Source organism: Fopius arisanus, unplaced genomic scaffold (genome assembly GCF_000806365.1).
Source record: "Fopius arisanus strain USDA-PBARC FA_bdor unplaced genomic scaffold, ASM80636v1 scaffold00007, whole genome shotgun sequence".
Lineage (NCBI taxonomy): Eukaryota > Metazoa > Arthropoda > Insecta > Hymenoptera > Braconidae > Fopius > Fopius arisanus.
The window spans coordinates 1,308,069-1,335,937 of record NW_011887746.1 but is presented as its reverse complement, the minus strand read 5'-3'; the positions used below and the strand labels follow the sequence as shown (position 1 = coordinate 1,335,937).

Genomic DNA, 27,869 nt, shown 5'->3' with positions numbered 1-27,869 from the left:
CCGTTATTCCGGACTGAAAAGTTGTTAAGGAAAATTTAATGGAACTTTTCCGGAATCTTCCCAGAAGGTTTGATAATTTTCGTCTGAATTTTCAGTGACGAATTATGATACTGACACGTCAATTTTCTTAGTCACCTACGTGATCGGTAAGTGAGCTCTGTAGTTTTTATTGAATATTTCAGATAAAAACCTTTGTCTGCCAAAAACGACTGTGACACAACCACGTGCGTGCAGAGAAGCTTGATTAATTAATAAAATGAATATGTGATTAATTTTAAAACTCGAGTAGTACTAGTCGAATTATTTCCGCATCGAATGTCGAACAGAGAATTTTGCCCTAATCTAGAACATAACTCCATTAATTGTCAAAAATATATACAGCGATACATTGTTATTGATTGCTGATAAATAGTTTATGACACATTCGTCACTGAATCAATTAAGTTTTCAGATTTAATTACTGAAGTTTGACAGTGGTGAAGTTCCAATTCAAGTTTGACACATCTTGTTATTAAAAATCTCGAATTTTGTGGAAAAATTACTCAAAACCTTAAATTTCTATTCCACTGTTCCTTGGGAATCAATAAGGAAATTGAAAATTCCGGCAAATGCATAACAAATTTTGACCTGACGACGTGTCTTGGGACTTAGTTGGGGTTTAATCAGTGTGTAGTTGAGACGTAGCTGCCATTCAATCGAAACTTCATCAAGGTTTATCCACAAATAAACCTGTCAAGGCTTAATCAACCTTGTACAAAGTTGACTAATGACTTACAGTCCCATCTTAATGACCTGATAACAATAATTCTTCAATGACCATTGAACATTTGAATTTCGTCTTGAAGTGAATTTTTCCGAAACAGATTGATTAATTCCACAACATCAAATATTTGATGCACAGAACATCTCAACGACTTTTCCGAAAAAATGATTTCAAACTGTAGATCAACTCCAGAACGCCAATTAGGCGGAAACTTTCCGGTAATTTTAAGCAGAATGAACATATATTTTTTCCGTCAGAGTATAAAAATGTAATAATTGAGACGATTCTCTTTAAGAAAACAATCGAATTATGAAATTCCTGAAAGAGCAGAGTCTCACGGAAACTGAGCAGCGGGTGTTCCATATTTTCTCATGAGATAAAATATCCGAGCCACCGTGAATTTTCCGAATTGCTGAAGTATTCAACAACAGTGGAGAGGCAAAATTTTAACGAGAAATCACGCGTGACTCGTCACGGATATTTTTCTTATGGTTACCCACGCCCAGTATATTTTGCCGCATCCTTTGATTTTGCGAGAGTGAACCCCCAGCGGGCCTGGCAAAATTTAGTATTTTTTCAATTCCGCATGGATGAATGCAACAGGCGGCTCTTCCCACACAGCGATAAACGCTATGGAGATACTGTACAACAGTTTCTCGGTCTATTTTTTTTTATTTCTGTGCACAATACATCCATGACTGCATTTCACAGGCCCCATGGCTTGCAATGAAATCAACTTGACTTCGGGTGTTTGTGTCAGGGTTGAATGTTTGAGTAAGTACTATTTTTTTCCCCTCAGGCTTAGACCAACATAAGCATTCCATTTAGTTATTCTTTCCCAGCAATAATAAACCCTGAATTTCATTCAAAAACTATTTTCCTCTTTTTCAATGTCCAAGTGTTTATTCTGCACTGTTAATGCAAATATTACGTTTCGTGAGGTCTTGGAATGCCTTTTAATGAAAGTACAGGTGGTAGTATTGTATAGTACGGGCTGGTCTCTGATAAACCATTTCCATTAAGATACGTGGAAAAAATGAATCAGAGGGAGTTACTTTTGTCGCACGACATGGTCAAATGGTATAAGCACTGCGTCGAATAATGAATAATTTATAAATTTTGTATTTTAGAGGATAGAATTTATTATTAGGATTAATTATTTTTTCCAAGTCCTGTAATCTATATTATATTGTTATATCGTATTAGGGTTAGATAATTGAATAATTTTTCATCAACTAAATAGGAACGTTTTAAAACTCAAAAGCATTATATCCCAAAAATCCAGAAAAATGTTCTGGATTTTGGAATTAAATTTCTCTTCATTGAAAACATGGAAGAGCTCTGTTTCTTGGGGTATAAAGCTAGACACTATCTTGTTCGAGTATTTATAAAAATTAAATGGAATAATTTTCGTGATTATTTCTGGGACTATTGAGATGAGAGAAGTTATTTTTTTTTTCAAACGGACTTTATGTTTTCTGTATGTTGATTATCTGAAGTGAATAGATTCTTTAATTTCTTAATTTAATGATTATGTGAAAATTGAAGGAAAATTGGAAAGGTCTAGGGAGAATGGAAAATTTCATCTAGTTATAAATTTGTGATTTCTAACAGTGTTTCATGGCCCAGGATATGTTCTTCTCATAAATGAATAATGTAAAAAGTTTTAAGCAAAATTTTCTTAAATTCAATAAATTCAAATTTCAAACATTATTATTTGCAGTAGAAATAGCCCCAATCATTGATTCCTTTATAAAACGGAAGATGAAACTCTCTTTTCTAACATTTTGTTCTCAACGAATTGAAAAGATGATTTAAGCCAGGCTTATATTGACTTATAAAGACTCGCTTTTGCGAATCAACATCATAGACTAATCATAGATTGATTTTAATATATCTTCCAATTTCCAAATGGAAATGTCAAAATATCCAGAAAACTTTAAACTAAATAGGATTATATATAATATCAATTATTTTAATAAGTCTTGAAAATTAATAAGAGCAATATTATGAATTTATTGAATGTATTATAATACTTGACAAAACTATTCGATATGTCCTTACAATTTTGAAATATCCTCTAAAAACTAGTTCCATGACAACCTAAATTATGTGCGATGATGACTATTTTTTTGTTCATTCTTGTATCAGATACAGTAGACAATAAAATATCCGTTCTCTGAGACAATTTTCATAATTTTTTTAACGAAAATAATTGTGTCTAGTGAGAAATTTAAATTCTAGGGATTTCATGGAGACTTTCACACCCTCCCTGGAGACCAGCTGTCGGTTGAATGTCCAGGTGTTGTTATGATGCGTTACATTGACAACTTCATCAGGTAAAATCGATCACATAGAGGCTCAATAATAATTTCCATCACTCATCACTACCCCGATAATGATCACGTACCCAACACGTCTCTAAATTCTGGTATGTACATCTTTAATTCAGTATTTTCCACATTTTTAAGCGTATAACCTAAAAATAATTATTTACAACGTCTCCCTGTGATTTTAGAATTACGATATTCAGAGAAAATAAAAAAATGGGAGATTCAAAGCCACCAGACACGTCAGAATGGAAACATCCGAACGAAGTGATGCAGTTGCATCGTTTAAAAATGAGAAAACGTGCACTTCAGGCTCGAATGAATCGAACGTCATTGGGAAGTCCAAAGCCCTCCCTAGACATCACAATTACAGGACCTCTTAGTGAATTGGCTTCTTCAGTCGCCCAGAAACGAAAAAATCCATTTATGAAGAACGATAGGAGAAAAAGATCTAAAGACGACCTCGAGCCTGATCTCGAGGCCAGCACTGACTCAGTTCTCTTCGAATTGATGAAGGGACAAGCATCCACAGTTCAGAACGATGAGAATGTCGAACCTAAACCGACAGAGTCACCCAGTTTGTCATTCTCCAGCGCTCTATCGAAATTACAGAGTCTAGATAATTATGTAGTTGAGTCTGAGGATCCTAAGGGAGTATCTTACATACCTATTGATTGGAGTTTGAATACTAAAGTGAGATTTATGTCTCTGAAACCATTTCCCTGGAATGGAAAACTGAAAACTAGTGAACAGGCATCTGGGACAACTGGTTTTGTCAGGTGTTTAGATATTGGAGAGCAGGAGACTACTTTGGATACTAGTCCCAATGCAAGGTCAGTTGAAGTACTGTTTTGATAATCTCCTCTCAATCTACCAGTTATTGCTACTTTTACGTTCTTTCTAAACATCCAAAAAATATATTTTTTCAATGAGGGATTATTTGAAGCGTTAAAAGTCGTTACTCAACTGTCGTTGCTCTCTTTAACGAATTTCCATTCTTCATTGAGCGAATTAAAATAATACCTTTAAAACTTAAAAGAATTCTAATGTAGCAATGCCTCCTACTTAAGAAGAAATATTAAAATCCTTGCTCCAGTTATTACCACCCTTCGTAGTCTGTTAAGAAATTTGGCTGTCTGTCCCCATTTCGCAGATATTAATTGATAATTGGGATTGAGACATTGAGACATTGGGTCTGAAGTTTTTTATCTTTTTTTTTTCAATACTCAAGAATTGTATAGAAGATAATTCCCCTGAAATTAATTAAAAATTACTCTTACTTTATTTATTTTTCAGATTTCACAGATGCTGTCTAGTCTGGCAGCATCCATCCTTACCATGGCTTGAACTATTTCCCCGTGCAGCTGGAAAAGTCAGTGCCAGTTTATCCAGTAATTCTGCTATTGCCAATAATCAATTTGTCAAGGATGCACTTTTCTCAGAATGGAGTGAGAGCTTTCGTTCGTTATTTCATCTGCTGCGAGCTAGACAGTGTCCTTTCTTCTATGTGTGTGCTAATAATTTCACTGCACTATTTCGAGCTGCTGGAATATGTGGAGTTTCGGAGGTCCACGTGCTTCTGTCCCCAACGACAAGAGGATTCAGACAAGCATTGAAGCAAGAAGGTAGACTTCCCTTTCTGTGGAGTATGCTAGTTCAAAAAACGGCTATAATACTCAAGATAACTAATTGATTTTTTTCTTACAGACATTGAATACACAATGCCATTGAGAGCAGAGGAGAAAAGACGATCTGATACCACTGATTCTGGATGTGATACTTTAGATTCTAGTACCTCAAATACTGTTATCTCGACTGATCCGGTGGAGGGTGAGCGTCACTTGCATGACGACGAGGATGAAGATGATTTGTTGGAGAGTCTTGGTATTGAAGATTCAGAAATTAAGAAGATTAATAATGTACAGGTATATGATTTACTGATCACTCAAAGATATGACAAGTTATTTAATTATGATGTGGAAATTATTGACGAACTTCTGTTGTTAAATAAAACTGCTACAGCAAAATTGGCTTGAGCCTTTTTTATGGAATTGTATCATTATGATGATGATCTATTTCACATTCATTGTGAAAATGATGTGATGAAAAAATGTATGTTTAATGTGCTACGTGTTATATTATAAAATTTTCCGTTGAGAAAAGAAAATCATTGCATTTAAAATTTTACAGAAACGAATAATATTCGAAAAGGAAGCTGAGGTTGATGCCTTGAAGCAGTCCCTTGTTTTCATCAAAGGTGTCGAAGCTCAGGCATTATTCAATTTTTTGATAAATTGCAAGTCAGCAGTTGCAGTGACTGGAGCACTTGCTGGAGTTCCTCCTACACTTCTTGCACCGATCGCATTCCATGGAGCAACATTAAAGCCTTTAAAAGTAAATCCTTCATCAATTTTTTTATTAATCTTTGAAAAGAATGAAAAGAGACGACCATATTTTTATCTATTTTTTTTTACTGGCAGTTTTAATATTGAATAATATTGATATTTTCAGGTGAGAGAAAGCACCGTACGCGTTGATAAGGAAAAATTCCATTCTTTGGAAATCAAAGGACCACTGTTGCCTCATATTTTACCATCTCTCTGTCATCTCATGAGATCTAGTCACTTGGAGCAATTTTCTGTCAGCTTTGCTCAACTTTCCTCGACAAATGCCTTCTCTGCTGCTAAACATGGTTTAGGTAATTTTATCAGTATTGCTAATTGGATGAAAAAAAAATTATCAATTTCTCTCATCAGAAAGTTATAGCAGAAAAAAATGCAGAATAACAATTGCTAAAGATTGCTCTACCAATTTTTATTTCACAACTTTTACCTGAATTTGATGATTAATCCAATGCTTGTCTCATTATTCTTTCAGAATCACCTTCAGCAGATGATAATGATGAAATACAACCTCAGAGTGTGTTCGGCCAAGAGAATTTATCTGATTGTGGATTCAATTCAGAATTACTGTCACATTTCTGTAATCCTGACATTTCACGCATCCAAGTAGTAGAAGCACTAAAATTTTCAAATGACGTTTACACGTGGTCTTGATGATCGCTAAAATAATTTTAATACACCAGTCAGGGACAAAAATCATTATTGCTTCAAAGACTTCGATGAAGTGACACTCAATGTGTACCTCGAGATGCGGAATTACCTCATCATTATTGACAATATTATTCAATGTACGTCTTACCATCTAGTCTTAGTTTGCGGAAGAAACACTTTGCATAATGAGCTTGTCACTCAAAATTTTTCCATTGTAGTTTTATTTATTTAATTTATTTTCGGAAAAACGTGAATAGCAAAATGCAGAAATACCAGTGAGCGAAAATCATTTAAATTATTAAATACCACTTTGTACAAAAAATATGAGATAGGAGACGAAGAATTGTGAAATCTTTTTTGACATTTATAAATTAATAAATAGAAAATTGCATTGCTACTTGTTGAATGATGATTGCCTTAGTATCCTGAAGCTTTATTTCATCTAAATAGTGAAATTGTCGAAAGATATACTTAAAAATTGAAAAGAAATCTCAAACATAGTAAAGTGATCTTTAAATAGCTTTATATTTTTATAAAGCACGAATCTACTCAAAATTTAAATGAGGCTAAATGTTCCAAATTATACCCATAGATTCAGTCAAGTATAAGGATGAAAAATTTTGTCTTACTATCATTTTACAAAAAAAAATTACTTAAAGATTGAAGTTGCATTGGGTCGACATTTTTTGTTTGCGAATACGCGAACGATGGTATCATTGAAAAGCTGGCAAAAAAGATTCCCGGAGGATTTACCAACAGCGCGTTCCTACCCAATAACCTCTCCAGCAGGCAATTTATCATTCGATGTAGTACATTTCGACACTAGGTACATTGACCATCAACCATTAAACTTCTCAATTATCGACACTCTCGGCCTCGCGCTCTGCCTTACTCACAGGGACAGGCTCAAGAGCATGTTCAAGGGTTGTATCATGCGCTGGCAATCTCCCCTCTATAATCTCTAACTAGGTTTAGAAGGCGGCAAATAACTACCCTGAGTTGTCCTCCAACGTGATGCCAGGTGCCAGGTTAGATGTTAAACACCCTCTAAAATCTGCATGAATCAGCTGTTAGATCACGTAAACTCCCTCGAAAATGGAGCCCGATGGCTGTTATTTATCCTGCACAATCATCGCGGAGTGGACAAATCCTCAAGGAATGACAACTCGCAAGGTTAGTTACAGATCAGCTCAACTCCGCCTGCTCAGGAACAATCAGCGTCAGATGCTGATTGAGATTCGCGCTGAAAAAGCCAACACCACAATTAAACTCGCTCTCAGGGGCATAAACGTCCTGAACCGCTATATGAGCGAAGGCAAGTCGACGATTAAATTTGCTGAAGAACGCTGCACCCTCTTCCTGTCGAATGCTCCAGCTGCACAACTCATCACTTTCCTGAAGACGATATTCGTGAAGATGACGGGACAAACGGATGATGGGAAGCCACAGTCGAAGAATCCACTGAGAGAGCAACTCCTGTCCAATGGAAAGTTGGGAGGGACTCAGGACATCAGCCCAGCTACCAATGCTGAACTCAATCTGGCGAAGGAAAAGGCTCTTCTGGTCGCCGCCTCCAGGAAAACTGTCACCACTCCATCTCCCAGCACAACCAGGAAGAGGAAATTGACGGGCTCCAGCAGTTCATACGTTCCCATTGCTAAAAAACTTTATGCTAATCCAACAGCTGTGGAATTGACTGATGAGCAGAAGGGAGTCCTTGATGCTGTGCTCAAGGGAAAAAATATCTTCTTCACTGGCAGTGCTGGCACAGGTAAGCTGCTGATTTCCATTCAATTTTCGTATTTCAGGATAAAAAAAAATCTGGAATCCCATCGTTAATATAAAAAATTTTGACAGGTAAATCTTTTCTCCTGAAAAGAATAATTGCCGAGCTGCCGCCAGCGGTGACGACAGCAACTGCTAGCACAGGAGTTGCTGCTTGTCACATCGGTGGAATAACCCTCCACCAGTTCTCTGGGATTGGCCTTGGAACTGGAACAGTTGAGAGATGCTATCAAATGGCGTCGCGTCCGGCCACTGCAACAATCTGGAGACGAACGAAATACCTGATTATCGACGAGATATCCATGGTAGACGGCGAGTACTTCGAGAAGATCGAGGCAGTCGCCAGACACGTTAGGAAAAACGACCGTCCCTTCGGAGGCATTCAACTGATTCTCTGTGGGGACTTTTTCCAACTGCCTCCAGTCAACAAAACCAGCGACACCAAGAAATTCTGCTTCCAGAGCAAGGCCTGGGAGAAGTGCGTTCACCTGAATTTCGAACTGCAAAGAGTTCATCGGCAGAAGGACCCAAAATTCGTCAAAGTCCTCAATAGCTTGAGAATCGGACGAGTTACAGACGAGATCACGACAATTTTGAAGTCAACGTCGAGCCAGAAAATTGAGAAAGGTGGAATTCTTGCCACGCGATTGTGCTCGCATGTTAATGAGGCTAATGAGATTAATGAATCCCAGTTGGCGAATTTGAAGGGTTCAACCAAGACTTACGTAGCTCAAGATTCAGAAGAATCAATGACGAAAACTCTTGATCAGCAACTGCCTGTCCCCGGGAAATTAACGTTGAAAGTTGGAGCCCAAGTTATGCTCCTCAAGAACATCAATATCAGCAATGGACTGGTGAATGGAGCCAGAGGGGTTGTCATCAAGTTCGAAGACGAGACACCTGTCGTTCAATTCAGAAGTGGTGAAATATATCACGCGAGATTTGAGAAATGGTCCATCAAGACAGCCTCTGGGGCATTCGTTCACAGAAAACAGGTGCCCCTGAAGCTCGCCTGGGCCTTTTCCATTCACAAGAGTCAGGGGTTGACCCTGGATTGTGTGGAGATGAGCCTGGCAAAGGTCTTCGATGCTGGACAGGCGTATGTTGCACTCTCCAGGGCCCAGAGCCTCGATTCACTCAGAGTCTTGGATTTTAATGGAAGGCAAGTGTGGGCTAATACTAGTGTTTTAGAATTTTACAAGAACTTCAGAAGACATCTTCATGAGATGGAACTCATTCCTCTTGGAAAAAAAACGAATGGCCAAATGAAGGCCCTTAGGAAACAATAGCGCTAATAGAACTGAACCCTGTCCGCGGGTATCATTTTTGTTCGTTCTCATTATTAGAATAATTTTCAATTTTTCTGAAACGATTTCTCTTAACGTCGTGCCTTGAAATGAAGCATTAGTCCAGAATTTTAAGAATTAAAAATGACTGAACTCGTAATATAGTAATAAATTTAAATTATTGAATAGTTCAAATAGTTTTTTAGATAGAATAATAAAGTTTCACGGAAGATCCGAGATTTTTCAAATGGGAACTCTTTTTCGAATAATAAAAATTGAAATTGACCCAATTATTATGAACAAAGATTAAAATGCAGTTAATTCTTGACGAATTCAACTGACAAATGATTAAGAAATGACAAACCGTTCGATCTAACTAATCGTGTCTTGCGTAATTGAAAAAATAGTCAATGTAAAGAATGTGAGATTTTGTAATATTAGATAATCACTTTGTTTTATAAACATTTTGACAGGCATTTATTGCGATTATATTTTCAATGAATAAAAAACAATACGAACATTAGGAGTCGTCTACAGCAATTTCAATCGGTGGTATATATCTCCAGATTCGCCCTGCATTTATGAAATCCGCGCAGACGCTGTTTGAATTGGAAATTGGTTTCTGACTACTGCATTGAATATCTATTTTGTACTGTCCAGCTGTGAAAAAAACCACGCGACATTCGTGGTAGGCCCTTCCATACTCCTGCAGCTGAAACAATAATTTATTCGTGATGATTATCAAAAATCAGGTCTCCAAATATTTATGAGAAATAATTTTACCGTTGGAAGCATGACTTTATTAGCCCCAGCGATTGATAATCTCGTATCTAATCGATAATTATTAACTCCGTTGTGATGATCCTGATAAAAATTAATTGATAAACTCAGGTCACTGAGAGGATGCTCCAGAGCATTGCAGACACCAACTCCTATGCTCACACACTCTCCTAGTCCACAAGTTATTTCGTCCTGAGGTTTAACTGCCGTATCATTGATGCTTACTTCCCACTGAAGTGGACTCATCCTCACGAGATCTAGCATGTCCTGGGTGAATGTAATTCCAGCAATGCCAGCCTTCCCAGTGGCATCAGTCCCCAGTAGCTGCCACTTGAGGTCCACCAGTCCAGCAATATGTTCAGCGCAGACATTCTGCAATCCCCTCTCGCTCATCGTGGCAAGTTTACTCAAAGGACACCTGTTCGCAGGCACTGGAATCCTGCACGACTCCCTTCCCTCCATATAAATGCACTTACTCTGGGTGTAATGCAGCTCCATCTCATGATTAGTCATATTGGTGACATCAAGAACGAGATAAAACTGCGAGGGAGTCTCAGCAGGTAGTACATCCCAACTGGTAATCTGCACACTCGGCAGCATCTCGATTGTGATAAAAACGCTGGATACTCTGCAGAAACCAGTGGCCAGGCCCTTCGCTCCTGAGTACTTGATCTTGAGCTGTCCCTCAGTTACATTGGACGCCACCACTGGAGTAGCTAATTTTGACAGCTTGGAGTTCCCTGAATTGGAAGAATTCGACGAGTGTGAGGTCAAGGCAGACCGCATGGAAGAGGTCAGTCCACTCTGCCTCTTGGTGTGATGAGAGGGTGTCCTCAGCCTCGATGGCAACGATTTGCTCCCACTGTTCCCCAGGGAGCCACCTAATGGGCTTCTTCCGAACGAATTACTCGTCTGTTTTGGTACGACGAAGTTCGTATCTGCGTAAAGATAGAGCGTGAGACTGGCTGAAGTGCCAGGCAATAGAGGCAACTGAGTCTTCAGGTTATCGTCGCTCCACTTGAAGACTCTGGACTCACTCAGACTGTCCAATGCCGATTTTATCGACACCTCGATCATCTCTATGGGTACTTGACCCACATTCGTTATGGTAATTGTGCACTCTGCGCTTTCACCCCCATAAAGAGAAATACTGGCACTCGTTACGATGTTCTCTCCAGACGAGAAGCTCGCTGTCTGGGGAAGACTAGTTGCCACATCGATCTTCGGAAGACTGGGGACAACCTCGACGGAGTAGTGTGGATGAGGCATGCCCTCCATACTCTTCAGCTTGCAATTGGATTTGACGCCGAGTGTGTGGGTACTGAATCCGAGGATTTCCAATTCACCAGTTTCCTTCGGAGTCCCTGCAAGAGTCACTGCTATAGGCCCAGAGTCAGCAGGTAACGTGATGCACTCTGGTACAGGATCAAAAACCACTCCACTGGTCAGTAATCTCATGTTGGAAACACTAAGCTCGAATGGAAGGGGATTGACTAGCTGGAGAGACACCTCGCAAACGTCGTCCTCGACCCAGAGATAATCGACTTTGCTTTTTGATTTATTTCTCCTCTCCAAGGATCCAAAGTTGATGGGGGTAAATAGAAAGGGCCCATGATCCTCTTTGATCCTCTCAATCTTTTGTGGCTGGAGGTGGGGCTGGAGATTCTTTAGAAGAAACGATCTCGTCCTCGGAATGTTTGTCAAATTAGCTGGGGGAATGACAATACCAGAGGGAAGATGCAAAGGAACTGGAGCACCCTCACATTGCTGTGCAACACTCTGCAGCTGGAGAGCAACGTCTCTACGTTCAGCTGGTGTCAAGTGATTGAACATTGTCTGGAGTAGGAAGGTCATGTGTCTGGTTGCCAGGGGGAGATTTCCCATCCTATTTGCAGCTGCTATGAGTTCATTGATTATTTTGATCTGAATGGCTGGCCAGCCTCGACTACCACTGGTGAGCAACTCCGCAGGATCCAGAGACAGCTTGAATCCTGAACAGGACTGCAGGACAAGATTGTAGCACTGCTGCCAGTCTGGATTGGGATTCTTCTGGGAAATGTGTCTGGTACCTGCAAGTCTCATACAGAATGAGGCCTTCCTGGCAAAGCCAATGGTGAAGAAGAGCTCTGAGAGCTTTGTAAATCTGGCGATCTTCTCCTGTTCACTCCAGTCGATGTTGTTGAAGACAACGTTATTGAGAAATGAGGCGGCCTCGAGGGTGTTATTCTGTTCTATGCAGACTCTAGTAGCTTTGAAGCTCGCCTCAGTCTCAATTATACTGGCATTTTGGTACTTGCTGTAGTGGGTGATCGCCTGGGAGTACTTTTTCGGTATCTCATTAGGAGGCACGATGTGATTCATTTGAACTTTGATCTCATCGAAAGACGGAGGAAAGGAAAGGGTTTTTTGTGAGTTTTCTTCTTGGGTGGAGGTGTGTCGTTGGTGGGAAAGACTCCTCCGGAGATTGGGATAGAGAATGAGGGAAGAGACTGCGCAGAGGCCCTCATAAGCTGCCCCCAGCCACAACCAGTCGTTCACACCCTGGAGAACACCTGCAGCTGAGGTGTAATGATTTAGAGCGTCGGCGTAGAGGCCCGCCTGGAGGCACAGATCCCCCAGGTGTTTTGCCATACGACCACAACATCTTTTTCGACTGTTTCGGGACTCAAGGTCCAGACCTATGAAGTCCTTTCTCTCGAAAGCTGCCAACAGCAGTGGCACTTGCTCAATTTTCTCTCGAGATATCTTGAGTCTTTTTGACTCGAGAACCCAGAAGAGGGATTCTAGACAGTGGATTACCTCTGCCTCCAGGGTGGGGCACTCGTCAGAGCCGTAGAAGGCGGCGGTCGTTTTAAAGTTCGAGGGTGTCGTGAAGTCCTGGGGTGGATTATTTGTTGTGGGAGAATCTACTGGACCAAGAAGAATTGCTCGCGAATTGTAGAGGGTTGTCATGTACTTTACCTTGAGAGTTTCGTGAATTCTGCACAATTCGTTCAACTCTGTCTGATCCTCATATTTTCCGAAAGTAATGAGTCCGACGAGTCTCCGGTGAGTCTGAAAATCCCCCCAGTCATTGTTCTCCACTGGATGATCCTTGACGAATCTCACTAGGATCTCACGAGAGGTATCAGGGATAGTCACTCTGCTAGCCCTTTTTATGATCCTCTCGCAGAGTTTATTCACTGTCTGCTGATCAATCTGGGAGCCAATTGGTCTCAGGAGCACCAGCAGAGCCGCATGATCATGCGTTATCTGCTCGTAATCAGGATGAGACATATTATCAGGTCTCGTTCCACAATTTATTCACCGAATCACCATTTCTATTGAATTACCAATGAGTTTTTGGTTTGAAAACGTTCCTCAGGCGTTTACCACGACACTGAACTTGAGGAAGCGATTTCCTTCGGCTTTTCTTTATCGCGAGGGCGTAATTAAGTGACAACAAACGTGAATAATGGTGACAGGCACAGCTGATTGTGTCCAGTGTTCTGACAGTGGTATGGGGGGAGTGCGCATGAGTGGGGACCTGACGTGTACTTCAACATAGCCTCAATCATTTTTGGAGAATCGTTTTTCAAGCGTTTATTCGGTTGCTGAGTGTTTTTTTTTATCTGGTAATATAACAGAAACAAATCAAGTAGACATTGCACGTATTACCTTCAAATATTTGTGGTGTGAGTGTAGGTATAAATATTTACAATACGAGGATATTGGATGCATTTGTTATTTTTTCGAAGTGGAATTTATTGTCAACTAACCATTGAATTCACGTAGACTCATCTCCAAAGTTATAATAAAGCTGTTAAAAATCTAAATAAATACGAAAACAAAACAAGAATTTTCTCCCTTAATCCTAAGGGCTGATCTAGCACCTAGGATCTTCGGAAGAGGAAAGTGACCTTTTTTCCAAAATTACATTGATTCATTAACCAATGGTTAATTTGACATATATTTGTGATCTAAATGATAATAAAGCTGACGGAAACTCGAAAAAAATACGAAAATAAACTTTTTTTTTCACTCCAGCCCCGGGGCCGATCACGATGTATAGGGGAACTGTAATCCAAAGTAATAAATAATGTACTATTAGTTGTTATCCTGATATAGCGAAAAGTTTCTGCTGATATAATACCATAAACTTTTCCGATGATTCCAGTTTGCAGTTGATGTTTGTAAGACAACGCAATAATGAACGATAATCCAGAGGATCCTCGGATGAACCCTTCTCTTTCAGACAACCAGGACGATGGAAATCTGCGTTGTGAATCTCCAAAACGTGGCACCACCCTTTCAACGAGTACAAGCAGCTTCGAAGCCCTAGACCCCCACGATCCCAACTTGAGTCGCCTGGCTAATGCTATGTTCCAGAAAACTGGAGAATACCTCCAGGAAGAATTGACAGCGACACATGCTGACTACCGCCTCCTGGAGCGATTGAACAAAGAGGCCATAGCCAAATACGCGGAACTAAAGACAATATCGTGTAACGTATCCCAATCCCTGGACACGTTGAATCAAAAATACAAGAAACTCCAGCCAGTGCTGGAGAACATCAATCAGATCGACGACAGTGTCGCCAAGTTAGAGCAGGCCGCGTACAAATTGGCTGCCTATTCCAAAAGATTAGAGGCCAAGTTCAAAGATCTCGAAAAAGAAAACAAAAATAAATGAAAATGAAAGATTTGTTTCGATCTTTGTCATTCCTCACTGGTTTAATTCGAATATGAGGGAGGCAGAGCAAAATTGACTCCCTCAATTCTTCGATTGCTACAGATTATAAGACATTATTTCTGGGCCTTACTCCCATTTTGCTACTTCTATTGTTCATGTTTATAAATGTGGAATCATTGTGTAAATACGTGCATTGGGAATTCGTATTGATTTGTAATGTACGTTTCACTCATATTTGAGAATTTATTTAAATTATTGTAATTTAGGTTTGATGATTTAGATTTGTCTGTAAATAAAATCTAGAGAAATGAAGAAGTTTTTATTTATCTAATTTTATTGGTTTTATGAGTGTTGTAATGAATTAGAAACTGTTCGAATATCTTGAGAGAGAATAGAAATGGAGGAAATTAGATAGAGGGAGAGAAGTGATTTATTTCGAAGAATATGACAAATCTTTTGTTTTCTTATTTTCTTTCAACTTTTTATTTGTTTCCTTTCATCAATTCTCACCCTATGAAGTCACCCGAATATTTCTGTATCCTTCTGAATGCAGAATTTTAGTTCTTGCTTTCTTGTCACTGCGCTGATGATTGATGAAGGAGTACAATTCTACTAATTAAACGGAATAAATCACCAGATCAATTGTTTCATCAATGCCCTAAGGTGTTTCCCGAATTATTCCCTCATGTTCAGAATATGATTAAAAAAAAACATCCAATCACTGATTAATCGGCACTTAATGAGAAAAAAAACGGAAAGAGGGAGAGTATATACAGACGAACTAGTCGAAAAGTTCGTGAAACCGTTGATCGTAAGTTACACCATTGCTTGTGTCAATCACAAACTGAAGTTTTTTCATTTTTTTTTCCTATCTTGTGTCAATGTTTTTGTTGTTTCTTGTGGTACCCTTTGAATTTTCTAACAGTCCAAGAAGTTGCCTGCCATTAGTAGCTCCAGAGCAATCTCAGGGGCGATGGGGAACTCTGGTATTTCAGTGCTGCTATTTGTATAACGTACTTTGTAGGTGAAGTACATGCAGACCTTCTGTAATACGTGCGACCTGTCAGAGAATAAATTAATTAATGGAGTAAAAAACGATGGAAAATATGTGGACAATAAGTCTAAAATACTTACGGGATTTCTCTGAAATTCACTTCATTTGCTTCGTTTTCAGCAAACTGACCGGGTCCACTGAGCATAGCCTTGATAGTTCCACTGGTGAGAGCATGTTCCCTTTTTACGATAAATTCATGTCCATCACTGCTCACCAGTTTCACATACATCGCATCAGGCCCCTCGCAACCTCCATAAACGGGTCCAGACTCCTGCTGTAAGTTCCCAAAAATAAGTAGCACTTGAAGCCCCAAAGAACTGAAGCTTCAACAGATAAGTCCTCCGAGAAAATTCCCTTGAGATCAATTTTCAACTCTCAAACATTTCCAAAAAGACGTGCCAACTTTGATTTCATTAGTTTTGACTTTTGAAATATTTTAAAAACGAGTGATTCAAGTTGAAAATATTTTGCAGTTGAAAAAATATCATCACAGAAACCCTTTGATTAAGCTGAAGGGAATGCTCTTAAGCCCATTAAAAAGCCTTCAGATCGTGGAATGAAATTTATTATGGAAGGCGCAGAAAGTTGTGATTTTCATATTGGATATTTAAAGATAAAAATACCTCTGCATGAAAATTCACAAAAATCAGTCAAAAGCTCAAAAATAATAGCAGAATGAAAATTGGTTAGGTAGATACCGCATGCAGGTCATTGGGTGATTTGCCATCCTCATCTCCTTTACTATCATTCTGCTCACCGAATTCTTTGGGCTTGAATGTAAAAGAGGACATTTTGTTATTGAAAAAAATAGTTAAATAATAAGCGAGCTAAATAAATTATAAAATCAGTATATCCACATAAAAATTGATAAATCGATGCCATTACAGAGCATGGATTCTTCAAAATTCTTTATTAACCCTAGCATGCGACAGAAGTATCTCTCTAATAATCAGACTAATTGAATTACCTTCTCGGCGTGCATATTTGTGTCCCCTGACATTTCTTGTCAAGCGATTTGGAACGTCACCCTGGTAATGACAAGAATTTTATAACAACGTCTGGGTGAGAGACCCTATTTATGATTTACCTCGAGAGAATTTGTCTGATAAATTAATTATGGTAATCGGAACTGAAGTATCCAGATCTTGGGTGTATAAAATTGGAAAATGACTACTGTGAATCACAAAATCACAAGGAATCAAGGAATCTTGTGGTGAACATAGATCATTGCACGGGGAAGATGGACGATAGTCTATTGTCTTTATGGACGCACAAAAATTGTGTGAGTGCTGGTAATAAGTGGTACATAGAGAAATCTAGATGTTCTGCTGGGATAACTCTGGGTTCTCATCATCGCCGACAGAGTGTTGGCACTAGGTGTGTCTTACTAAAGAGAAATTTTAATCCCCCCGTCCTCTCTCGACAGATATGCCGGTGATTGGTGACATTGTTGATACTTTTTGGAGTCAGTCAGCTGTTACCCATGACTGAGAGAGTAAATTGACTGTTGGAAATGGCATCTCGAGGACACGAGAGTAAACAATCTCATGTGCTGTTGCCGGTGCTGCTGAGTGCATTTGCATTACCTATTTCTATGTTATTCTGGATTGTTAATGTTATTTATTCAATTATCACGCCTGAGGCTGATTACCACTTGAGTGAACGTGAGTACTAATGTGACCCAAATTTAAACGTCAATGCTCCAAGAATACCTGAGTAAAAGACGAAATATTTTTGTTCATCGTGGAGATTTTTTTTGCACCTCAAAATGAAACCTCACTCGCTCAATTCGCATTGCTTAATCGGGAGATAACGATGACTCAACGAAACTCGTTTGGGGGAATTTGATAATAATATTTTGGGTGCAGATTATCCAGTGATATCACCTTGGCGATGGCTGCTGGCTGTTATTTTTCCCATTCTTTTCGCCATTTGGGGAGTCAAGAGACGAAGTTTGGATTTAAGTGGTGCTATGCTGGGTATTTATTGAGTTTAATTGCATTTTCCCAATATCCAGAATGTTTTTTTTTTAATTGATTTTGGTTCATTCTCCAGGACTCCTCATGGGATTCATATTGACCTTGACGAATTACGCCCACTTGGCGTGTCTCATCAGCTTCTTCGTGTCTTCGTCCTTAGCCACAAAATTTCGAGCTGAGAAGAAAAGAAGAGTTGAAGCTGATTTTAAGGAAGGTGGACAGAGAAATTGGATCCAAGTATTGTGTAATGGGGGCATGGCCTCGCAGCTCGCTCTGTTATATTTGCTGGACGTGGGATGTGGTGAGAGACCTATAGACTTCGATAAGGATTACAGGAGCTCTTGGCTGTCCACCGGAATTCTAGGTGAATTATTCTCTAGTTCCTAGATCGCTTCATTCCAATTAGGTGACTTTCATTGCATTTTCTCTGTCCAGGGGCTTTTGCCTGTTGCAATGGAGACACTTGGGCTTCGGAGTTCGGGACAGCTGTGGGGAATTCTGATCCCTTCTTAATAACTTCGAGAAAACGAGTTCCTAGAGGTAAACTGAATCAGAATTACGAAAATCGTTATATCTGAGGGAGATACCGAAATTTTTCAAGGACCTTTTATGTAGAATGGATTGAGGTCTACGAAAGAGTTTTTGATTGAAATTTTGATATTCCCTTTAGATTCAGAGATATTTGTTGGAGAGCATTGTTCAAATAATTGCTCAAATATTGCTGCCCTCAGGAACAAATGGAGCTGTTTCGTGGGTAGGTCTTCTTATGTCTCTTCTTGGTGGCCTTCTAGTGGGACTTTTCCACTACTTCACTGTCCTTTACACAGTAGATGTCGCAGTTCTAGAGCATGCAGTCTCCCAATGGCCCATCATCGTGGTAGGCGGTGCTGGAGGCTTCTTCGGAAGCATTTTCGACTCCCTTCTGGGTGCCACTCTTCAATACTCAGGTAACGCAAGTGAAAAAAATCGATAGCAAACTATAAAAATTTTTCTACGAAGGCCTATTAAATTTTTGAGTTTTATTCAATTGATGCTTCCAGAAATTCTATTCATTTTTTAAGTTAGCCATTGGTATTTCAACTTTTTAGGGAAGGAAATTTATCATGTTCATTTTTCAAGAGATATCTTCAATTTATTTCTGCCATGGATTGTTTGTTGGTTATCTATAAGACGCTAAATACCTGCAATTTATGTTCCTTATTTCTTTATCTTCCAGGGATTAACGAGGAGGGAAAAATAGTGGAACACCCTGGAAGAGGCGTGAAACACATCTGCGGAAGACAAATTCTCGATAACCACAGCGTAAATCTTCTCTCGAGCATCGCTATTGCATTAATGCTCCCGAGACTCGCAAATTGCCTGTGGCCGTAATTAGAGTTGAAATTCTAATGCTCATTAACATGTGCATCAATATTTATTATCGACAGCTTTATGTTTTTGTTTATTAATTCGTACTGAGGTATGTTGATTTTCCAGTGATTTTTTTACGTTGCATCAATTAAGTGGTGAATGAATAAATATATATTTTTATAAGACACTTACCAGACTTATTATCTCTTAATGACAATGAATGAGTGAAATTCGGAGAATTTCCACAGATAAATATTAAGTTTATTCAGTTCTACATTTTTCATACACGTCGATTAAATTTTCACCATAAATTCTCCAATTAAATCTAATAATCAACAGTCATAAACTTTTATACATTGTTAGTTTAGTGATAAATGATTTCCCTCTGCTCTCCTATGTTAATACGTATTTAAAATAATTTTTATTCTCTCTTGTAAGTACATTTTCCTTGTCTTGAAAAATATAAACTAGGCATTGTAAATTATTGGACGATCAACTCACGCACAATTTAGTTGTTATATCACTTTACGTATAAAAATTATTCCCGGAAACTTATTCGTTAGAATTTCGTAAGTCCATGCGCGGTGGAAATTTAATAGGAACCCAATCATTATACAGTATCACTAGTCATATCAGTGCATAAATTTACAGGGAAATCCTTAACAAAGGAAATTGGTAACTCAATGCTCTAATTTGGAGTTGAGCAATTTGCGTGAAAATAAAATGAAGACGAGACTAAGCAAATGATTGAGAAATCATCTAATTGTTGCGATCGTTATTAATTCGTTGTTGCGGTAAATGAATGCAGTGACCAGAAGTCATCGAGACTATCCAAGTGGGGAAAAGCTTTCGATGTAATATCACTTTACAAAATTTACCGTAGAAATTATATCGAAGGAGGGAATAAGTCGATAAGTTACACGTTTTTCCTTGATTGACAGCTCGGTAGTTCATTAGTGGAGGAGAATCCCTCGGGGATTAAAGTATCCCGAAGGGAGTTTTGTAAATTTTGAAGAAATTTATTGTTAATTCTGAAATCTGATCATTTTCAATGGATAATTTTTCCATTGCAAACGAATTTCCGCAGAATAACTCACGTGGAGTCTATTGCAGTCATATTTCTCATTCATTGAAAATTTATTGTATGAAAAAAAAATTAATTAAAATTTGAAAAAAGATGTAGCACAATAAGTACCCGTTAATTTTTTCGAAATTCGATTTCTACCTAGGTAATTCGAAGAAATGATTGAATATTCAATTATGTAAATAATTTTATGGATGAACTGTAGTTGAATTAAAAAAAAATTGCAGCCCTAAAATTAAAGGGACTATTTTCAGGATTTGAAATTGAAAATAAAAGTGCAGCATAACTATTGCGCGTTAATTTGTTTGAAAATCGACTTATGCACAGGTAATTCGGAAAACTGATTCGATACTCAATTAATTGATTTATTTTATGAATGAACAACAGTTATGTTTTTAAAAAATGTTACAACTGGAAAATTGAAGGGACTATTTCCAGGATTCAAATCGTGTATCGGAAGGAGAAATTTCACAGGAATAACCCAGGACTTTTAAAAGTCATAGCTCCTCTCAATACTTATGGAATGACTTGACGTGAAATTCTCCGAGAGTTTTTCCCCCTAGTACCGAGCTGTGTGGTCCTCGATAAAACAAGAGCCCATCAGCACGCATGATACTGGTTGATGATGAGTAAAGGCCCATCAGCATCACACCTCGCTCCCTCAGCAATAATGTCACGTTTCTCGTTGTCCTTTTCCTTTTCCGGAGTGGAAATATCCTTTTGATAGTCACACCTTCTCCTCTCCCGCCACCGGACCTGCGGTCGAGCGTACAAACTGAAACAGTCAACATCCCACAATGGACTTGACTCGGACTCTGCCATTGGCACGATACGGACTTCAATGAATTTATCTGTGCTGTACGGGGAATTTTCGTGATTAACTCATTTGAATGTAAATCGATGTGCCGCATCATTGGGTGGTTCAATCATTATCCGTATCGCACCAGTGACCAATCTGGTATCGATTTTCAGTGGATCAGGTGCCAGGGGACGACTGTACAAAAATTTTACAGCAAGACCTCCGAGGTTTCCATTTCAAATTCGATTCCATTCATTTCTGTGGAACTTTGTAGAAACGATTCGATATTTCTTTTTAATGGGGGAACGAATAAAATTATATAATATGATAGAATTATAATAGAAGTTTAAGAGAATTTTTATAGAGTTTCAATAGATGTTTGATAAAATTTCTTGGATGGAGTTTTCAAGGATTTTTTTTCAGGAAGTGTTTGTTATTTAGAGATTGGGAAATGTCTGACTGGTGATGGGATTTTTCACTGGTTTTGTTATCAAGTCGCGGGGGAATGGGGCAATTTCGGGGGTAGAGATAGTGACTCGACACTAGGTGTAATGCGAGGGGTGGATTTCCTACCGAGACTGTGGTTGCTGTGCATGAGTTGGCGCGTTTTCTCATGAATGCCGAGCCCTCCCATTTGCGTTTAAACTGCGCGATCACCTGGAACACGTCCAATCCAATTATCATAAATCGTAATTGATTGAGGGGTGGCTGGAGGGAAAATAGAAATTGGAATTGGCGGGGAGAGCAAAAGTCTTGGGCAGGAATTCACTTTTCAATAGAATCACTTCAGTCATTATATTGAAAAATCCAACCCAAATTTTTTACTAATTATATCGATGTTTCTCGAAAACTATCGATCCAGGTAAAAATACTATGAGACTTTTTTGTAACTGATTCAATTTCCGATAAAAAAGGTTTTCTCGTATTTTTTCATATATCAATAGTTTTCCAGATAATCCAGATTCAATAAATCGATAAAATAAAAATTATTTTACTTTATCGTTCGAATTTATCTGAATTTTTGGTAAATACTTCAAAATTTATGGGAGATAACGAAATTTTTGTTAAAACCTTTCGGGTCGCTCTCAATTAGCTCTACAATAAAGGTCATGACGAAAATTTCGATGGCAGCCGTAAATTCGGAGATATTCCTGGAAAACTGGTCAACAGTAAAAATAGACTTAGAGTGTTTTATCGTTCCGCTACTGAATAGTCAAATAAAAATTTCCACTGAAGGCTTATTAAAAGCTTTTATGCGCTTCACTTTCTTGTTTTATTCAAAACCCAGAAGAGAGAATTATCAGCGCCAAATAATTACGTGAAATGGATAATGTGAGCAGAATATGCGGGACGTTTAGAGGGCATTTTCACAAAGAAATTTTCACGGTAGAAATATGTTTAATTACCTCGCCATTGAAGAAGCAGAACAGAACAGCAACACAGAGGCCCTGGGGAAAACAATAAATAGTGATTCAGTCGGCGCATAAACATTCGAAAATAACAAAATTAAATGGATGAGCGATTGCCCTAGGGATTATTTCGTGCGTAAAAAATAATGCCACGATTTTCATCGCCATTAAGGGTGATCAAATCACGTAAAAATATTGTTCCTGTCTATCCAACAGTGCCAGATACTCCGGAGAGTTTCTCATCCTATGGAAAGTCACAAGTCCCCTCTGAAGTGTAACTTCGCCTCGAGCCCTCGCTCAGCTCATTTGCAACGCTTGAACAAATTGGAAAAGCGTATTTCCCCCAGAGTGTCGTGAGACAGAAATTATACTTCGAACTTGCGACTGTTGAAAAGTTTGTCCTTTAAGTATATCCAAGTACATTCTATCGTTCAGCACCAGTCTACCGTAGATTCTGACGTTTTCAATGATCAAAATTCTTGAGTAACTTGCATTACAAAATTCAAATATACATGCCATTACAATTGGAATTTGCCACAGGTGAATTTATGTAATAATTTCAAATTAAATTATTGAAAGAAGAAATCTCAAAAGAAGTGGGGTCAGCTCGATGATGTGAAGATTGTATTTGTAAAACACTCTGGTCAAAGCAGGATGCATCCATGGAGTCTAGTCAAGATGACGATGGAGATCAGTTATAATATTCCCAATTACATCGTGAGACTGGAGCCGCGAAGGGCAAGTCTACACATCAACGCAGTGAATAAGATATCCCGGTATATGTTGGAGGTATTGATGTTGAAAGCTGACCACTGGCCGAGGCTGCGCCTACTGGAGGAATTCAGGCACATCATAAATGATAACCCATTTATATGGGCCAGGTTGGTGATGAAGGCAACTTGAAGGAAGCGGATTGTGGAGAAGTAATAGAGAATCTCTGGAGGGACCCGCAGAACAAAGATAACACTGAAAAGCTGAGGAACGTGGGTGAACTTTTCCGGGGGATGGAAAGGGAGAGAGACATGAGGAAAGCAGAGGCGTCGTCTTTCTGTAGCTGGTACCTGGACTGGCTCTGCTCTAATCCGAGACTGTCGCAAGACGACGAGCGACGATACTTCTACTGAGAGGACTTTGAAATACCGGGAAAGGTGAAGGAGCAATGGGCCAGATTACGTTGCAGAAACGTGGGACGGTAGGGCAAAAAAGGTTTCTCCGACACGTTCTGCACACTATGTGGACAGGAGCAAATACCTTTCTTGCATGTGTGGGAGTATGAGGGAGCTATGACGCTCATCGACGACGAATGGATTGAACCCTTAAGGTCGTGGAGGGCTGAGGACCGAGGGGACTATCTCAGAAGAACATTAGTAATCGCGCACTCAGAACGCTAACAGACTTCGCATGGCACTTCATGCGGATAGACCAAAGTATGGCCTTAGCATCCAAGGGATGCCTAGAAGAGATAACCACGCTAAAAGCTGCCGAAGCACTGTGGAAGTAACGAGAGAAAAATTTGAAAAATTTGACGTGTTATTTTTGTTTTTTCGTAGGATAGAAATTACTGAGATTATATCTTTTTGTTTTGGTCATCTCTTGTACATAAATTTTACAACTGCTGTGATGGTCTGGAAACATATGTAAAGACCCAAATCGGCTATGTATGGATAAATAAATAATAACAATAATTGAATAATGAAATCTGTTGGCAGAAAAATATTCAAACAAAAATTAAATATCGAATGTCAAGAGTGAAAACGCAGGAGGCAATAATTAATTTTATCGGATGATTTGAATTCAATTGAATATAGTTATAGTCGAGTAACATTAAGTGGAATAATAATTTTTAGTAGAAAGTTCATAGTTGCTGCCATTGTTTATTATCAAATTCAGTCACTTGTATTATAAGATAAAAAAAATGAATTTACAATTACAATTCGGATTGATCACAAGAGTAACAAGAAAATTGACATAATAATATCCAATCACGGAATTGAAAGAAGAATTTATTTAGTAACAAAATATTCGAACAAATTAAATGTGAAATATGCGGAGTGAAAATACGGTTGCAATTCATTTGTTTAGATGATTTGAATTACAATCATTTCAATAGTAATTGTTAACATATTATTATTATTATTATTATTATTATTCCATGTATATCCGATTGGGGTTTTTACATTGTATTTGCGGTAGCATGGGCCCGACTTCCTCTGCAACCGTGGCGCATGTGCCCCAGGAGCTCTACGCCATCCGCAGACTCTCCTGGTGACTAAGGAAAACCATGGAAAATGAAGCCAGCTTCATCGGGAAATAATATCTCTTGATGATTCTAGGTGTCTAGACTCTCGTTCGGTGGCTTCCGAGAGATGAATATTCTAATGCCCTAACCCGGACTCGAACCCGCGGCCTCACGGGTGCCATGGTCCGGTCAAACGATTTAACCAATTCAACCACCGCCATCGGCCGTAATTGTTAATATAAATATAATATAAATTGTTGAGTAGCATATCAATTTTTGGTGAAAATTTCTGGGTTTTCTGAGGGTTTTCCGGAAACTAATCCGAGGGAGAAATTGAAGCATTATTTTTTATTCTTTGATTCTCTTGAGAGTAATGACTTTTTAAAGAGTAACTGACCTGAAATGAGGCAGTAATCGCTGATATGATCTCGTAAGACTGCGCCCAGGCATGATCTTTGGGTGGTCGAAATGGTGTAAGTAAATAGTGGAGACCCAGCAGTGGAACGAGCAGAAAAGTTGCCCTGTAATAAAAAAATGGTTGATTTATTCCTAAATATAGTAAAATGAAAGGGGAGAGATCTCTCCGTGCACAGAAAGTTGTTCGCAGCTTAAACTTTAGAATCCGATTGGCCTCAGTTTCTTCACAATTGAATTCATATTTGCAGTACACAAAGCTCAGTTCGCTCAGTGAAATCTATCAGAAGTTCTTGGTTTTTATCAGCTGCGTTGTGCCCGCTGTCTCCACCAGAACTTTTCAGAATTACGTTATTACAAAGTTTGGCTTTGGTTTACCGGAAAGCTTGGAGCATCGAGCGAGATGGTTGACTTCCAATGGCTGGACCAGCTCTCAGCTTTGAACAAAGAACCCGAACGATGTTGAAGAGGAAGAGAAGATTGAGCAGAGTTGACACGCAAACAGGGTACACCAGGACGTTGATGTAGTTACCCTCGTCAATCCAGCATCTGTGGACAGGAATTTACCCTCAGCACTGGTTAAATAAAAGGCCAATTCACTGGAAAATACGGAGCGAGGGTCATTTCCTCTGGAGTCTCACTAGTGAAAAAAATTTCTCAATTTTCCGGAAAATTGCTCTTCGCTTTTTTATGATGTTTAAGTGTTTAAATACTTCAGCTATTTTTCCAGTGAAACGTTTCTCTAATTTCGCAGTTTAAATCCCTTAGTAATAAAATCCCTTAATTTAATACGTCAATACTTGCATTTTTTTATTTTTTTTTCCAACGAAATGCGAAGAAAACTTTTCATTAAAACGGGATTTTTGAAAATTATTCAAGAAAATTTGAATTTGAATGATTTTATTTTAGGTTTTATTTGATTTTTTGTTACTTTCGCTTTCTACAGTGAATTCTGATGAAAGATGACGCCTGCACATGAATAACTGTATCTACTGCACTCACTCCGGGTAAATTGCTTTACCCATCCGTTGATAGACAAGTTCAACGATCAATTCGTGGAGATACAGGCCGATACACCGGCTGCTGGGATCGAAATTGTGGCTTGGTTCATTGAATCAGCAATTATCGGCTCATGAAACTCCAACCACTATTCAAAACTTCATACCTTCGTTGCGCTGGAATTTTTATGTGAGATGTTCTTCAAGCATAAATTACTTTCAGGATAATCTGAGAAAATTCTCGAAGGGGCTTTCTCATTTTTCATTCCATTTCAGAAACTCCTTGTGAGACCGAGGATCGTGGAGGAAAAAATTAAATTCTCTTTAAATTTTCAGGAAGTTACCCCTAATTTGGCCTATAGTTCCTACTGGGAGAAATACAATCGATTATTGCATTGCATTTAAGAAATAAACTAAAGGAAATTGAGAATTTCTAATTAGAAAAAATTAAGAGCCTTACATAAAAATTGGAAATATTAGAAATTGATTTTTTTTTAATTAATGAATTAAAAATGAATAATTAATCGTGAAAAAATAATCCTGAGCAGAGAACGAATGAAATTCAATTTTCTTCAATTGAGGCCGTTAAACTTTACCGTAAAATTTCCATTACGGGAAAATTTCTTCAATAATTCCATTTTGATCAACAAATAAATGAAATAAAGTGGAGAAATTCTCTATAAAAAAAAATGAAGACTCGCTTAAATAAAATGATGAAATTTCACGAATTGAATAAAAAATGTATAAATCAAATAAATTAAAACGTATAATTTTGGTGAATTTTTAGAGTTAATTAGGGAGAAATAATTATTGTGAAAGAAAAAAAACGGAAAGCAGGATATCTGGGATATCTGTAATCTGTTGGTAAGAACTCGTCGATTATTGTGCATCACCCCGTTATCTAATTCCTCGTTCAATCACTCGGTTAATCAGAAACCTCGGTTTCCTCCGGGTCTGGCAGTACACAAGGTCCAACGAACAATGAATTCAATTCAATTCCCTTCACGAGCAGGTTTCTTGTTCCTAGGGGCAGCAAAGGTAAAAGAAAACAGGAGAGTCTTCGGGGGTTTCATTACTGAGAGTGGATTGAGTGGGAGCTGAATAAATCGGGGAGAGGCTTCCGAAACCTCATGCAGTTTTTCCTATGCATGAGTGCGGGTGTTGTTCAGAGATAACTGCCAGTGCTGGAGGGCCTGGAGATGATAAACGTCATTCGACCCTATTTACCGTTGGGAAATTTCGGTGAACTGAATACTCTCGGATTTTAATTAATCGCCCATTCACTAATAGATGTTTCAATTCTCATTCAAAATTAATGTAACAATTTACTCCATCTAATAAAATAAAACTACTTGTTGATCAATTGTTGGTTCATAGAGAGATAGGCACACAATTAATTGATTTTTATTATCTTATTTTTATATTATTTTATTTCCATTAAATTTCATTAATTGAGTCCAATGTACTCATACTCATATCCATTCATAATAGAATGAAAAAGCACGCATGAAGACTATATTGAATATATCCTGACAAATTGAATTTATCAAATAACTTTTTTTGCATGATGACCAGCAAAAACTAGTTTTATTAAATTTTTCAACACATGTGTTTGTGTTTTGAATTAAATTTCGTGGCGGAACGTTGACGTTTGCTATTAAAAACCACTCTGTGTAAAATTGCTGAAAGAGTAGGAAGTGACTTGAGCATTTGGCTGGAGGGAGTAAAATAGATGGGAGCGATTAAGACATCAAAAATGAGGACATAAAACAATGTATATGCGTGACTTGCAAACACAGTGTTTCATAGTTTGAATGGGTGAGGGGGGGATAAAAGCATGCCAATAAGCTAGTCCCTGAGGAGTTGAGCCCCTTC

General features: G+C 38.4%; 7 protein-coding genes across 16 annotated transcripts in view; 4 read left to right on the top strand and 3 right to left on the bottom strand.

Moving 5' to 3' along the window:
- The first annotated feature begins 3,000 nt into the window (after window positions 1–3,000).
- On the top strand, window positions 3,001–6,172 carry hd (humpty dumpty). Its single transcript, XM_011316558.1, has 7 exons — window positions 3,001–3,194; window positions 3,282–3,926; window positions 4,390–4,718; window positions 4,801–5,018; window positions 5,284–5,487; window positions 5,605–5,791; window positions 5,971–6,172. Exons 2-7 carry the CDS (start codon window positions 3,310–3,312, stop codon window positions 6,147–6,149), a joined length of 1,734 nt encoding a protein of 577 aa, XP_011314860.1. The 5' UTR covers window positions 3,001–3,194; window positions 3,282–3,309; the 3' UTR covers window positions 6,150–6,172.
- Window positions 6,173–7,124: 952 nt separating this feature from the next.
- Pif1 (Pif1 DNA helicase) lies at window positions 7,125–9,231 on the top strand. The gene is made up of 2 exons (XM_011316557.1): window positions 7,125–7,917; window positions 8,004–9,231. Exons 1-2 carry the CDS (start codon window positions 7,242–7,244, stop codon window positions 9,218–9,220), a joined length of 1,893 nt encoding a protein of 630 aa, XP_011314859.1. The 5' UTR covers window positions 7,125–7,241; the 3' UTR covers window positions 9,221–9,231.
- A 480-nt stretch (window positions 9,232–9,711) lies between these two features.
- Window positions 9,712–13,363, bottom strand: brun (trafficking protein particle complex subunit brun). Its single transcript, XM_011316556.1, has 2 exons — window positions 10,001–13,363; window positions 9,712–9,929 (listed from the first exon to the last, which is right to left on the bottom strand). Exons 1-2 carry the CDS (start codon window positions 13,271–13,273, stop codon window positions 9,738–9,740), a joined length of 3,465 nt encoding a protein of 1,154 aa, XP_011314858.1. The 5' UTR covers window positions 13,274–13,363; the 3' UTR covers window positions 9,712–9,737.
- Window positions 13,364–13,515: 152 nt separating this feature from the next.
- On the top strand, window positions 13,516–15,289 carry Blos2 (biogenesis of lysosome-related organelles complex 1 subunit 2). 5 transcript variants are annotated; one of them, XM_011316550.1, is made up of 2 exons: window positions 13,516–13,611; window positions 14,154–15,289. In XM_011316550.1, exon 2 carries the CDS (start codon window positions 14,186–14,188, stop codon window positions 14,666–14,668), a length of 483 nt encoding a protein of 160 aa, XP_011314852.1. In that variant the 5' UTR covers window positions 13,516–13,611; window positions 14,154–14,185; the 3' UTR covers window positions 14,669–15,289. The 5 variants fall into 5 exon arrangements, with proteins under 5 accessions (XP_011314852.1, XP_011314850.1, XP_011314849.1 ...); XM_011316548.1 differs by having other exon boundaries at window positions 13,526–13,671; XM_011316547.1 differs by having other exon boundaries at window positions 13,526–13,681.
- Window positions 15,081–16,991, bottom strand: EloC (elongin C). 4 transcript variants are annotated; one of them, XM_011316552.1, is made up of 5 exons: window positions 16,810–16,991; window positions 16,690–16,750; window positions 16,421–16,492; window positions 15,803–15,996; window positions 15,081–15,728 (listed from the first exon to the last, which is right to left on the bottom strand). In XM_011316552.1, the coding sequence occupies exons 2-5, from the start codon at window positions 16,720–16,722 to the stop codon at window positions 15,587–15,589; spliced, it is 441 nt and encodes a 146-aa protein (XP_011314854.1). In that variant the 5' UTR covers window positions 16,723–16,750; window positions 16,810–16,991; the 3' UTR covers window positions 15,081–15,586. The 4 variants fall into 4 exon arrangements, with proteins under 4 accessions (XP_011314854.1, XP_011314853.1, XP_011314856.1 ...); XM_011316551.1 differs by having other exon boundaries at window positions 16,690–16,991; XM_011316554.1 differs by lacking the exon at window positions 16,421–16,492 and having other exon boundaries at window positions 16,810–16,990.
- Window positions 16,992–17,112: 121 nt separating this feature from the next.
- LOC105273857 (transmembrane protein 19) lies at window positions 17,113–19,702 on the top strand. Its single transcript, XM_011316536.1, has 6 exons — window positions 17,113–17,386; window positions 17,591–17,701; window positions 17,778–18,065; window positions 18,137–18,241; window positions 18,433–18,648; window positions 18,918–19,702. The coding sequence occupies exons 1-6, from the start codon at window positions 17,236–17,238 to the stop codon at window positions 19,070–19,072; spliced, it is 1,026 nt and encodes a 341-aa protein (XP_011314838.1). The 5' UTR covers window positions 17,113–17,235; the 3' UTR covers window positions 19,073–19,702.
- LOC105273858 (calcitonin gene-related peptide type 1 receptor) overlaps window positions 19,291–27,869 on the bottom strand; it is a 64,029-nt gene continuing 55,450 nt past the window's right edge. For 2 of the 3 annotated variants that reach the window (XM_011316538.1, XM_011316540.1), the window contains 5 exons: window positions 25,375–25,545; window positions 24,980–25,103; window positions 22,341–22,382; window positions 21,508–21,591; window positions 19,291–20,891 (listed from right to left, as the gene is read on the bottom strand). In XM_011316538.1, coding sequence (XP_011314840.1) covers window positions 20,736–20,891; window positions 21,508–21,591; window positions 22,341–22,382; window positions 24,980–25,103; window positions 25,375–25,545 — 577 coding nt within the window. In that variant the 3' untranslated portion in view covers window positions 19,291–20,735. Of the gene's footprint in view, window positions 20,911–21,507; window positions 21,592–22,340; window positions 22,383–24,979; window positions 25,104–25,374; window positions 25,546–27,869 lie in introns of all 3 variants that reach the window. The other variant, XM_011316539.1, reaches the window with a different exon arrangement.